Here is a 13840-nt window from a genome sequence, read left to right on the forward strand (position 1 = left end):
GTTCAGTGGTGACTATGTTATTCAAGGGGAGGTAAGAAGAATTGTTAAAAAGGGAAAACACAGGAGCTTTTGCAGATATTAGAAATGGAATAAAGATCCTGATGAAGTGTCTCGGCCCAAAACACTGACTGCTTATTCACCTTTGCAGACGTTGCCTGACCTGTTGAGTTCCTTCAGCACTTTTTGTGTGTTACTTTGTGTTAAAACAAACACGTGTAGAACCTCTGCAAGGCAAGGTCAATTACCTAAACAGCAATGCCTTCTTGAGTGATGGTGACTGAGCAGCAAAGAAACAGGCCCTTTGTAAACATCCATCTACACTGATCCCCTTTGATCGGGGTGTAACAGCATGAAGCAGTGGCCTCTGCTGAAGATGGAATAAGATCATCAGGGATACAAAAGCTCTTGTGGAATTCTGCAGGATCTTTGTAATCAATCCTTGTCTATTCAAAATAAAATGCTCTCTTTCCCCACCGCACCGCCAGCTCTTTGGAAAACATGCCATCTGAAGGGGATTCAATCCTGATGCAAATTATATTATTGTTGCTGGGTTGTATGAAGAACAGGAACAGGAATAGCAAGACTCACCATCCCTGCTGGGAAATATATCACTGGCACTTCATTGCTGCTGTGTCTAAATGCTGGACTTCTCTCCCCTTCAGCAGAGGGACTGCAGTTATTCAAGAAGGCAGCTGACTGCCTTCTTCTCAAGGGCAGTTAGAAATAGGCGTTAACTTGCCTCCTTGTAATGCCCAGATTCCAGAAAATTAAAAAGTTTAATAAAAAATCATTTAAGGGTGAGGCAAAAAGACAGTAGTAAATGATGAAGTTGCTTTGATTCTGTAATGAAAATCTGTTGTGCTGCCCTCACCCTGTCTTTCTCTCTTTCAGGAGGGGCTGGGCAGTTTCTGCTATGTGCCATTCCTTTTCCTTAGCTTCCTCTTCGTTGTCTTTATTGGAATTTTCCTGCCCGAAACAAAAGGAAAGACCTTTCTTGAAATTTCCAAAGAGTTTCATAAGCAAAATGCCAGAGGGCTCAAGTAGACCGGTGAAGATAAAGCAAAGAAACTACGTTAAAGCCTGTCAAAACATAAACAACCAAGGGTTCCTTTCTTAAAATAAGGATTTAAACATTCAGGACTTGAGAGAGAAGAAAATTCATCATCTGGAGGCTGGTGAATCTTAGCAAGTCTCTACTGATGTGCTTCTGTGGAGGCTGATTTGCTGCACACGTCACCACAGAACATTATTATTGCTATCTAGATAAATGTTTTACAAATGTACATCACATTTCCACAAATCAGGCCATCCATAGCCTGGGAGCCTCTGTAGCTTTTGAACTTAATGACAGGAAATGCTGGAAATACTCATCTGGTTAGGCAATAATTATAATGGGGAATCCAAAGTCATGAAGGACTTCTTGACAATGATGGATACTAATCAAGAACCTATCAACCTCTGCTTTAAATATACAAATGACTTAGCTCCACAACCACCTGTGGCAATGAATTCCACAGATTCACCGCTCTCTGGCTAAATAAATTCCCCCTCTCTGGTCTAAAGGAACATCCTTGTATTCTGAGGCTGTTCCCTGTGGTTACAGACTCTCCACTATTGGAAATTCTCTCTCCATGTCCATTCTGTACAGGCCTTTCAATATTCAGTAGGCTTCAGTGAGATCTCTCCACCTTCTAAACTCAGCAAATACAGTCCCAGAGCTATCAAACATTCCTCATCCATCAACTCTTTCGATCCTGGGATCAATCTTACAAACCTCCTCTGGACTCTCCGATGCTAGCTCATCTTTTTTTATATATGGGGCCCAAAACTGCTCACAGTATTCAAAATGTGGTCTGTCTAATGCTTTATAAAGCCGCAGCATTACATCCTTGCTTTTATATTCTAATCCTCTCAAAAAGAATGCTACCATGGCATTTCCCTTCCTTACGCCTGCTAGTTAACCTTTCGAGAATGCTGCATGAGGATTCCCAAGTCCCTTTGCACCTTGATTTCTGAATTTGCTTTCCATTTAGAAAATATGCCTTTATTCCTTCTACCAAAGTGCACAGCCATACATTTCTCTACACCGTATTCCATTTGCCACTTTGACCATTTTTCTAATCTGCCTTAGTCCTTCTGCAGACTCCCTGTTTCCTCAGCCCTACCTGCCCCTCCACCTACCTTTGTATCATTCACACACGTGGCCACAAAGCCATCAACTCTGTCACCCACGTCATTAATATATAATATGAAACACCGACCCCTGTGGAACATCATTTTGTCACTGACAGCCAACCAGAAAAGGCCTCCTTTATTCTCATTCTTTGCCTCCTACGAGTCAGCCAATCTTGTTATCCTTGCCAGTGTCTATCCTGTAATGCAATGGGCTCTTACCTTGCTTAGAGCCCCACAGCGACAAAGGCATTCTCAAAATCCAAGTCAACAACATCCACTGATTCTCCTTTGACTTTCCTGCTTGTTGTTTCCTCAAAGGGATATCTCTGTTTCTACCTGCCCAAGTACACCTATCCGACTTTCAACAGTGGTCCTCAGCATTGTGTTGTCAAAAAGAAGGGTGAGAGAGATGGCAGGTGTTTAGAAGACTTGTTGAAGATGAGATGGGCCATATTGTGCTCAATTTACATCTGGATTTGCACTCTCCGTTCCTATACTGGCCTGGTGCAGATGCATGTGTCCATTTACAGAGTCTGACTGACCCCACAGTGAGGCCACAACCCGAAATTCTGGAACTTACTGATAGACCCTGAAAGGAGGCAAACCAATCAAAGTGCTTCCAAAGACCTCATCTTTTAGAATGTATTATTTTTAAATATCTCAGCAATATAGTTAAAAATGAAAACTTTTTCAGTATCTCTGATGTACAAAGTCACATAAAAACATTAAATTATTTCAATGTTTATTAAATGCACATTCAAACATATCATTAAAAAGATAAAAATCAAGTACTGAAAAATAAATACAACTTGAAAAGATGATTTGAATCAAGAAAGCAAATAATCTTAGTGATGTTTTAATATTGAAATATCTATTTTCAAAAAAGGTGAACAACTTGTAAGCTTATTTTTCAGATTGTATTAGTTGTTTTAAACTTTCAAATATTTCAATGAAGTTGGGCAGCAGCTTGGAGAATGTTTGAGTGAGTTCGGTGAGGACAACTCAGTGTTCAGTCAGATAGGTGGACCCTTCAGCATAATACTTGGCAATTCAGCCCAAGAGGTGGATACGCCGGCATCAGACACTAAGCTTGTCGTGAGCTGATGATGGGGCCATGCGAATCCACGACATGCTAGCTGGGAGCATCTGTAGTTGAGTAGCTTTGAATCCACTGGCCACAGCTCAGCTCAATTCACAATGATCTGTGACTCTCATACTTCTGGGATGCTGGGAGAATCTGTATAACAGCAGGAAAACCAATTGCTTCACAATCAAAATTTGACATTGAAAATGGTAATTCATTCTCTCCAAATGTAAGGACATTTATATGGTGCACAGTATAAAATACCAATAAAACTGTATAATATTATTTATACATTTTAAATTATACAAGTTAAGCACACTGTAGTCTTCCTTGTGTTCTTTAAAGCATAGAAGCTGAATCATAGATTAGAAGACACAAGTGCATGGGAAAGAACCTCTAGCAGTGCTGTACATATAGATAATCTGTGAATGAAAAGTGGCGTTTAGTAAATAAGCCATTGCACTGAAGCATGCTGGAATTGTGAAGCTGAAGATGTAATTTTTCAACTTTGCCACCTTCCTGATTTATGCCAATTGCTACTAAAATAGCCTTTGAAGAGCCTACCACATGTATCAATATCCTCAATGCCTGCATCAATAAATTATTGAAGTGCCTGTTGAAGTAATTGTAACGTTAAATTATTTAAAGTATAATTTCTGAAAGGTTGGATATAAAGCCAACCTCTGAACAATGAACATATCAACTGAACAGTGTGAAATTAAGGAATATTTGTTAAAGTTTCATTTCCTTGTAACGATGCCAAGCACCAGTATTATAATACATCAGTTACAGTAAAGTTAGGTTTTCTTTCCAATGAAGAGTATAATTTGTGACTTATCTTTTAATGGAAAAGCAGTTTATTTAAAACAAACAAGGATTTGCGGTGAAGGGATTGGGTGGTTGAAACAAATGCTGACTAGGTACATTGTGAAAGATTTGGAGTGATTTGGATCTGAATAAGACTACCTCCTTTGCTACCACCTGAACCCTTTATATTTATTGCAGTCTTAGAAACTCCTGCCCCCAGGGGAGCAATATTGCCCACCCACCTTACTTGGGGAACAAGAGGTGCATGCTCAACATCCCATACAGACATACTTGATGCCATGGAAGCACCTTTTCACTCTGCTGCCAGCCATTTTATATGAGTGGGGAGAAAGGAGAGTGAGAACAGGAGGTTACGGTGTGAGCAAAGGGTGAAGAAATAGGAGATAGGATGGTAGAATGAAAGAGTCTGTGTGTGCGTATGAAAGAGAGAGAGAGAAGAACTGATTCTGCCAGCTGTAAGAGGTTTTGAGTAGGGTTAGGCCACCAAACCAAATAAAACAACTCCACTCGGTGACAACCGTTCAAAGATGAATAGATGAAATGTCGAAGATTGTGGAAGACGTGCAACATTCTTAGGACAAGAGAATTTGTTCTGCATTTGGGAGAGTCAAATTTGCCAGGCAACTAATCTTTGTTTCTTAGTTCTGTTTGCGATGAAAGCGTGGTTCAAGGGGACAAGAAACAGATACAAAGGGGAGTCAATATTTTTGGATTGTTGAGCAATTTTTTCAAAGAGAAGAACACTCCACTGGCCAGCATTCTTGCTTGTGCAGCAGATGGGCCACCGTCAATGGCAGGGCGCCGGGTGGGTTATTATTTTCTTGAAAAACACTGCACCAAACATTTTTATTTGGAGTTATAGTATGGAGTAGGCCCTCCTTGCCGTTCGAGCCGCACCACCCCAGCAACCCCCGATTGAACCCTGGCCTAATCATGGGAAAATTTACGTGTAATGACTAATTAATCTACCGACCGGAATGTCTTTAGACTATAGTGTGAAAACTGGAGCACCCACAGAAAACCTGCGCATTCCACTGGAAGGATGTACAGACTCCTTACAGATGACATCGGAATTGAACTCTGACTCCCTGAGCTGAATAGCATCACGCTAACTGCTACGCTGTTGTGATACCCCATTTTACCATTCACTGTAATTTACAGACAACGCCTTTATTTCCTGCAGAGCATCAAGAAAGCTCACCTCTGTCCCAGGATACTGACGGACTTTTACCGCTGTACCATTGAGAGCATACTCACCAACTGAGTCTCGGTGTGGTGTGGCAATTGTCCCGTATCAGACTGCAAAGCACTCCAGCATGTGGTGGAAACTGCCCAGCAGATTATTGGCACCCAATTGCCCACCATTATCTACCATAAACACTGCTTGGGCAGGGCGAAAAGCATTATCAGGGATGCATCTCACCCTAACCATGGACTTTTTACTCTCCTCCCATCCGGTAGGCGCTACAGGAGCCTCCGGTCCCGCACCAGCAGGCACAGGAAGAACTTCTTCCCTGAGGCTGTGACCCTGCTGAACCTCACATCTCAGCGCCAAGCAGTATTGCACCCATATTGTACTGTCTCAGTACTTTTATATTTGTGTGCTGTAGCACTTACTTTTTATTCACAGTTATTTTTTAAATAATGGTATTCTTTTGCACTTCTGGTTAGATGCTAACTGCATTTCATTGGCTTTGTATCTGTACTCAGCACAATGACAATAAAGTTGAATCTAATTTAATCTAATCTAATTAACCCATGACCTCTGATTATAGTCCCACCCAACCTCAGTGGAAAAACTCTGCTTGTATTTACCCTATCTATACCCCTCATAATTTTGTATCAAATCTCCTCTCAATCTTCTACGTTCTAAGGAATAAAATCATGACCTATTCCATTTTTCCTTATAACTCAGGTCCTCCAGACCCAGCATCGTCCTCATTTTCTCTGTACTCTTTCAACCTCATTTACATCTTTCCTGTGGGTAGGTGACCAAAACGGCATACAGTACACCAAATTAGGCCTCACCGATGTCTTGTACAACTTCAACACAGACATCCCAACCTGCAAAAACTCATTTCAGGGAGGTAGCAGCCCCTGCCCCCCGCAACCCCATATCCTCCCTACCCCCACGGGCACCATGGGCAATAGAAAAGTCACTATTGCAAACAGTGCAGTGAGCAACACTGTCATTATTTTTGACCCCTATTAGGCAGGGGTACACTTTAATGTAGTCTGGGGTGACGTACGTTTTATATTTTCTTTTTTTGGAACACTCTGACACTTGATTTTTTTTGGAACTCTCTTGCTCTTGCTCTCGCTCGTGGTCGCTGTCACTTTTGGATATTAAACACAGCGCATATTTTCCCCGTATGAACATATAAAATCATTGCAACACACCAATATCGCTGAATCAGTGGGAGCCCTGGGCTTGTTTTCCTGCAACAACGCGGTCCTATCGAGGGGTGATGGGAGACAGCGATACTCGAAGCGGGTTCCTTATGTCCAATCCATTCCACAATTTTGTTTTCATTGCATGCATTGCAGAAGACTCCGCTTCACAGAGATATGTTGGAAATGCAGACATACCACCTCTCCCGGCAGTTCCGGGAGTCTCCCACATATGGATAGTGGCTGCCTGACGCCCGGGAATTATATACAAAATCCCGGAAATAGATTTTTTTGAAAGGGAGAGCGAGCATCATGATTGGTCTCTCTTCGTGCTAAGAGTGGTTCCCAACCACCGGGCAGCGAGGAAACAATATGATTTGGCGATATGAAACGGTATGAGTCAGCTGCACCTTTCCTCATTCCCTGTCACGCACTGTTGAATTTTAATACACGTGAGGTCATCAGTGACCCGAGACGTGCAAAGGAATGGGTCCGTGACCCATTTGTGAATGTCCCCGGTGAATCATCCATGTCAGCGCGGGAAAAAGATCAACTCTCCGAGCTTGCAAATGACGGTGGGCTGAAAAGTATGTTTGACATAACATCTCTGCCGGCATTCTGGATCAAAGACAGGGCTGAATATCCTGAGATGGCCACGAAAGTACTGAAAACGTTGCTTCCATTTCCAACATATCTCTGCGAAGCGGAGTTTTCTGCAATGAATGCAACTAAAACTAAATTGCGGAATAGACTGGACACAAGGAACCCCCTTCGAGTATCGCTGTCTCCCATCACCCCTCGATAGGACGGTCTTGTTGCAGGAAAACAAGCCCAGGGCTCCCACTGATTCAGCGATATTGGTGTGTTGCAATGATTCTATATGTTCATACGGGGAAAATATGCGCTGTGTGTTTAATATCCAAACATTACTTAAAATGTTATGATGCGATTGACTTATCACCTATATTCTGGTTGTGATTAACACCCCACCCCCAGTCGGCCGGTCCACCAGAATATTGTCAATATTAAACTGGTCTGCCGTGCAAAAACAATTGCGGACCCCTGCTAAGTAGACCTATCAGTTCTCTCTGTGGGCGGGCTTTACAGTCGACCTCAAAAATGATGACGGTGTTGCTCGCTGCACTGTTTGCAACAGTGACTTTTCTATTGCCCATGGTGGGTTAAAATGTAAAAGGCAGGTTGAGGTGAGTTTAACAGGTGTCATTCGTTCATTAGCGCAGCTAACGTTATTTAAACTAGCTGGCCGGCTGCCAAGGAGCTACTCTATTGATGTCCTGTGTGATGAGGCCAAACTCCCTGTAGACTTGCTTAAAGTTGTAAAAGAATAAACATGATAATATAATATAATATAAGTACATATTTTAATGTCACATTTCTGCATATACCCAACTTGGCTTACAGATTAGATAAAATCCCTAAACAAAGTATTATATACACCCTTGGAAGTCGACCTTGGTGGGGTGGGGGGATATGGGGTTGCGGGGGGCGGGGATGCTACCTCCCTGAAATGAGTTTTTGCAGGGTGGGATGTCTGGAAATGGAAGCCACGTTTTCAGTGCCTCCATGGCTCTCTCAGGATATTTAGCCTTGTCTTTGATCCAGAATGCCAGCAGAGATGTTATGTCAAATATACTTTTCAGCCCACCGTCATTTGCAAGCTCGAGGAGTTGATCTTTTTCCCGCGCTGACATGGATGATTCACCAGAGACATTCACAAATGGGTCACGGACCCATTCCTTTGCACGTCTCGGGTCACTGATGACCTTGCGTGCCTTGAAATTCAACAGTGCGTTTCAGGGAATGAGGAAAGGTGCAGCTGACTCATATAATTTCATATCACCAAATCATATTGTTTCCTCACTGCCCGGTGGTTTGGGACTACTCTTAGCACAAACAGAGACCAATCAGGATGCTCGCTCTCCCTCTCAAAAAAATCTATTTCCGGGATATTGTATATAATTTCCTCGCATCAGGGAGCCACTATCCATATGCGGGAGACTCCCAGAACTTTCAGGAGAGGTGGGATGTCTGTCAACATAACATCCCATTCCTGTGCCGAGTACTTTGATTTATGAAGGCCAATGTGCCAAGAGCTTTCTCTGCAACCCTGTCTGTGTATGACGCTACTTTCCATGAATTGTGGACTTGTATTCCCAGGTCCCTTTGTTCTACCACACTCCTCAGTGCCCAGCTCTTCACTGCGTAAGACCTGTCCTGGTTCTTCCTACCGATGTGCAACACCTCGCACATGTCTGCATTAAATTCCACTGCCACTCCTCAGCCCATTTTTCCAGCTGATCCAGATCCCTCTGCAACCCATAATAGCCTTCCTCACTCTCCACTACACCCCCAGTCTTGGTGTCATCTGCACATTTGCTGATCCAGTTAACCACATATCACCGAAATAGATGACAAACAACAATGGGCGCAGCACTGATCCCTATGGCTCACCACTAGTCACAGGCTTCCAGTCAGAGAGCAAACCATATACTACATCCCTCTGGCTTTTCCCACAAAGCCAATGTCTAATCCAATTGACTAGCTTATCTTGAATGTCAAGCGTCTGAATATTCTTGACCAACCTGTCATGCGAGACCTTGTCAAATGCTTTGATAAAGTCCATGTAGGCAACATCCGCTTTCTTGGTAACTTCCTCAAAAATCTCTATAAGATTGGTTAGACATAACCCAGCACAACAAAACCATGCTGACTCTCCTTAATCAGTCCATGTCTATCCAAATATTTATATAACTGGTCTTTAGAATACTTTCCAATAACTTTCCCACAACAGATGTCAGGCTCACTGGCCTATAATTTCCTAGTATATGTTTAGAGCCTTTCTTCAGCAGTGGAACAACATTAGCTATTCTCTAATCCTCTGGTACTTCTCCTGTTGCTAAGGATGATTTAAATATCTCTGCTAGGGCCCCAGCAATTTCTGCATTTGCCTCACATAGGGTCTGAGGGAACAGCTTGTCAGACCCTGGGGATTTATCCACCCTGATTTGCCTCAGGACAGCAAACACCCCACCCTCTGTAATCTACATCGGGTCCATGTAGTTGATGCCACTTTGCCTCTACAGACTCGGTGTTGTCTCCTGAGTAAATATGGATGCAACTAATTTATTTAAGATCTCCCCCATCTGTTTTGCCTCCACACATGGATTACTGTTCAGATCTTACAGAGGACCAATTTTGTCCCTTACAATCCTTTTACTTTTAACATATCTGGAGAATCCCTTAGAACTCTGCTTCACCTTGTCTGCCAGGGCAATTTCATGCCGTCTTTTAGTCCTCCTGATTTATTTTTTAAGTGTTCTCTTGCATTTCTTATACTCCATAAGCACCTCACTTGTTCCTATCTGCCTACACCTGCTTAGCACCGCCATTTTTTCTGTTAACCAGGGCCTCAATATCTTTTGAAAACGAAGGTTCCCAACACATGATCTTTATCTTTCATTTTTATAATTGCAGACAAGCTTTGTACTCTCAAAATTTCACGTCTGAAGGCCTCCCACTTACCAAGTACATATTTGCCAGAAATCAGCCCGTCCCAATCCACACTTGCCAAATCATTTCTGACACTCTCAAAATTGGCCTTTCTCTGATTTATAATCTCAACCTGTGGACCAGACCCATCTCTTTGGATACTTACTTTGAAACTAATGGCATTGTGTTTACTAGATGTAAAGTGTTCCCTATACAAACTTCTGTCACCTGCTCTGTCTCATTCCCTAACAGCAGATCAAGTATCTCTCACTGGGACTTCAACGTACCAATTAATGAAACATTCTTGGACTCATTTGACAAACTTGATCCCATCTAGTGCTTTTACAGTATGGGAATAAGCCAGGAGGGGCATGAAAAGGCCTTGGCAAGTAGGATTAAAGAGAATCCAAAGGCATTTTATACACACATCAAAAGCACAAGGATAACTGGGGAGAGGGTAGGATCATTCAAGAATAAATGCTTAGATGTGGAGGATGTGGGTGAGGTCATTAATGAGTACTTTATATCAATATTTACCAAGGAGAAGGACGTGGAGGATGGGGTGCTCAATGCTGAGTGTATTGATATGTGAGGGCACTTTGACCTAAAGGAAGAGGTAGTGCTAGGGCTCTTAAAGAGTATTAAGGTGGATAGGTCCTCAGGACCTGATGGGATGTACCTCAGGTTATTGAGAAAGGCAAGTGAAGAGATTACTGGGGCTTGACCAATATCTTCATTTCCTCTCTCGCCTGAGGCAAAGGTCACGGAAGGCTGGCAAGTAGCTATTATTGTTCCATTTTTCAAGAAGCAATCCAGGGATGATCCTGGAAACTGTAACAAGTGAGTCTCACATCAGTGGTAGGGAAGTTATGAGAGAGAATTATTAGGGATAGAATTTATGAGCATTTGGAGAACCATGGCCCAATGAGGGAGAGCCAGCAAGGCTTTATGTAGGAAAGATGTGTCTTCCTAACTTGATTGAGTTCTTTGACACGGGTGATTGATGAAGGTAGAGCTGTGGATGTCTATATGGATTTTAGTAAGGCATTTAATAAAGCTATTCATGGGAGGCTCAGATTAAGATGCATGGGATCCATGGTGAATTTGCCATTTGGACTTGGAATTTGTTTACCCAAAGAAGACAGAGGGTAGTGGTTGAAGGAACCTATTCTAGCTGGAGGACTGTGAAACTGGCTGATTAGTGATAGCCAGCATGGTTTCATTTATGGGAGATCATGTCTCAAAAATTTAATATTTCTTGAGGAGATATGATGAGAACAGGGCAGTGAATATAGGACTTCAGTAAGGCTTTAGACAGGGTCGTGCTTGGTAGGCTGATCCATATGCGATTTGGGGTGAGGTAGAAAATTGGAAACAATTAGCTTTAGTTGACTAAAGTCTGTAACAGATTGTAAACTGCAGGGATTGGTGGTGGGTCTCCTGTTGTTCACCATGAGGTGGAAGAGAATGAAGGCAGCACGATGAGTTAGTTTGCAGGTGATACCAAGACTGGTGATGTAGTGAACGGCGAAGGAGGCAGTCAGAGTTTGTAGTAGGATTTACATTGACTGGGAAGGTGAACAAGGAAATGAATTTCAGACTTTATCTCAAGCAGGATGCATTTTGGATGGATGAATCACCCCAGGTTACTAGGGAGCAGCAAGGCTCTGGGGAGAGTTAATGAATAACGAAACTATAAAGTACAAAGTCTACATCACGGGTTCCAATCACACACAGCTTCGTAGCAGAATCATATTTGAAAGAAGAAGTAAAGAAGTAGAGTTGTGAACAGTCTGAAGGACATCGTCTTTGATCGCGTTGGTTGCTGACGCCATCTTCTTCTCTAGATTAATGTGACAGAGCAAGTAATACCATGATGGAACCAGGACCAGTAGGATGAGCTGGGATTACCAAGCCACCTTAGTTAGCTCCATCGCTGATTTAGTTATCACTCCCAAAATAATGGATCATTTTAATGAAACAGTTTGAGAAGTGTTTGATACAACATTCAGCGTGACTGCATGGAGATTTGTGAAACACTTCACCGTGCAACTTTTTTCTTTGCTCTTCACAGTGACTGTATGATCATTTATTTGAGTAGAGGAGCAGCTAAAACCCTCAAAATGAGTTATATATGAGAGTATGGCCCCTGAGAGCTGTGAAACCAAAGTACCTGGCCAAGAAAATTTGGATGAAGGGAGTTGCCAGTGTTCCTGAAATTGACCTTTCGATGGCCCATCCCCAAGAGTTAGGAGACCACGTCCCTTCCTGTGATGAATATTTTTGTGTTGAGAATGGAAGCTGTAATAGGCTCCTGACTGCGGTGTGTGAATGAGACCCAAAATGTCTGCCCAGTAGGGATCAGCATGGTTGCATTGTGGTTAGTACAACACTTTGCAGTACAGGTGTCACAGGTTCAATTCCTGCCACTGACTGTAAGGAGTTTGTACGTTCTCCCTGTGGCCGTGTGGGTTTCCTCAGGGTGCTCTGGTTTCTTCCCACAGTCCAAAGACATACCAGTTGGTAGGCTAATTGGTCATTTGGGCTAAAATGTGTATTTAGCTCTGTCCTCTCTAATCCCATCACTGGAATACCACTTTGTATTCTGCATGGTCCTCTCTAATCCCACCACCAGAATACCACTTTATATTCAGTCCCGTCCTCTCTATTTTCTCCACCGGAATTCCACTTTGTATTCAGTCCCATCCTCTCTAATCCCTCCACTGGAATACCACTTTATATTCGGCCCCATTGTCTCTAATCCCACCACCGGAATTCCACTTTGTATTCAGTCCTGTCCTCTCTAATCCCACCACTGGAATACCACGTCGTATTCAGCCCCGTTGTTTCTAATCCCACCACCTGAATTCCACTTTGTATTCAGCCCCGTCCTCTCTATTTTCACCACCGGAATACCACTTTCTATGGTTGTATCTATTTAAAGCATTTCTACTTCTGCTTAACAGTTTTAGTAGACGGAATTTGTTGGGTGACTTCCAATGTTATCATGGAAACGATTGCTTTTTCCATATCTACACAAAATAAAAACAAAGTAATTCCCAGTGGAAAGCCTATTTTTGTCCTGTCTGTAATGATGAGAATAGGTGGGAAGGATGGAGCACGTGGAAGTGGCAGACCTTTGATCTATTTGTTCATGAGTTGTGAACATCTCTGGCAGTACTGGCATCTAATGTCCTGGAAGGGTAAATTGAATTCAAATAGCTGCCAAGTTTTTGACTAAACTTTTAATTTCTAAAGAGGACAGATGACTATTTCCCGTATGACGAAGCAACTGATGTGATAGATAAAGTGGGGCTGGAGCTTCTGATGTGATAGATAAAGTGGAGCTGGAGCTTCTGATGTGATAGATAAAGTGGGGCTGGAGCTTCTGATGTGATAGATAAAGTGGGGCTGGAGCTTCTGATGTGATGGATAAAGTGGGGCTGGAGCTTCTGATGTGATGGATAAAGTGGGGCTGGAACTTCTGATGTGATAGATAAACTGGGGCTGGAACTTCCGGTGGTAACAAGAGCAGCACCGAGATGATTCAGGTTCACGTTCACGTTCACATTTATTTATCACACGCACATGGAAACGTACAGCAAAATCTGTCACTTACGTTAACAATCAATGCACCCAAGGGTGTGCAGGGGTGTTGCCACACATTCTAGCGCCAACATAGGATGCCCAGCCTGCTCGGCAGAGTAACAAAGAACCTACCAATCCAAAAAGCAACCAGAGCAAAACAAGGCCCATTCCTCCCTCCTAATGCACCTCCTCAGTGGGCATATGTGTGTGAACAGAGTCCCAGAAAAAGAAGCTCGAATCTATTTTCTGATGCAAATATCTCAG

The 13840-nt window shown here is 42.8% G+C and overlaps 1 protein-coding gene across 2 annotated transcripts in view; it reads left to right on the top strand.

Annotated features, from left to right (window-relative positions):
• Positions 1-3880, top strand: part of LOC140193375 (solute carrier family 2, facilitated glucose transporter member 11-like) — a 39264-nt gene extending 35384 nt beyond the window's left edge. For both annotated transcript variants that reach the window (XM_072250711.1, XM_072250712.1), the window contains exon 13: positions 892-3880. In XM_072250711.1, the coding sequence (XP_072106812.1) occupies positions 892-1044 (153 nt within the window). In that variant the 3' untranslated portion in view covers positions 1045-3880. The remainder of the gene's footprint in view (positions 1-891) is intronic.
• Positions 3881-13840: the final 9960 nt, after the last annotated feature.

Source organism: Mobula birostris, unplaced genomic scaffold, assembly GCF_030028105.1.
Source record: "Mobula birostris isolate sMobBir1 unplaced genomic scaffold, sMobBir1.hap1 scaffold_576, whole genome shotgun sequence".
Lineage (NCBI taxonomy): Eukaryota > Metazoa > Chordata > Chondrichthyes > Myliobatiformes > Myliobatidae > Mobula > Mobula birostris.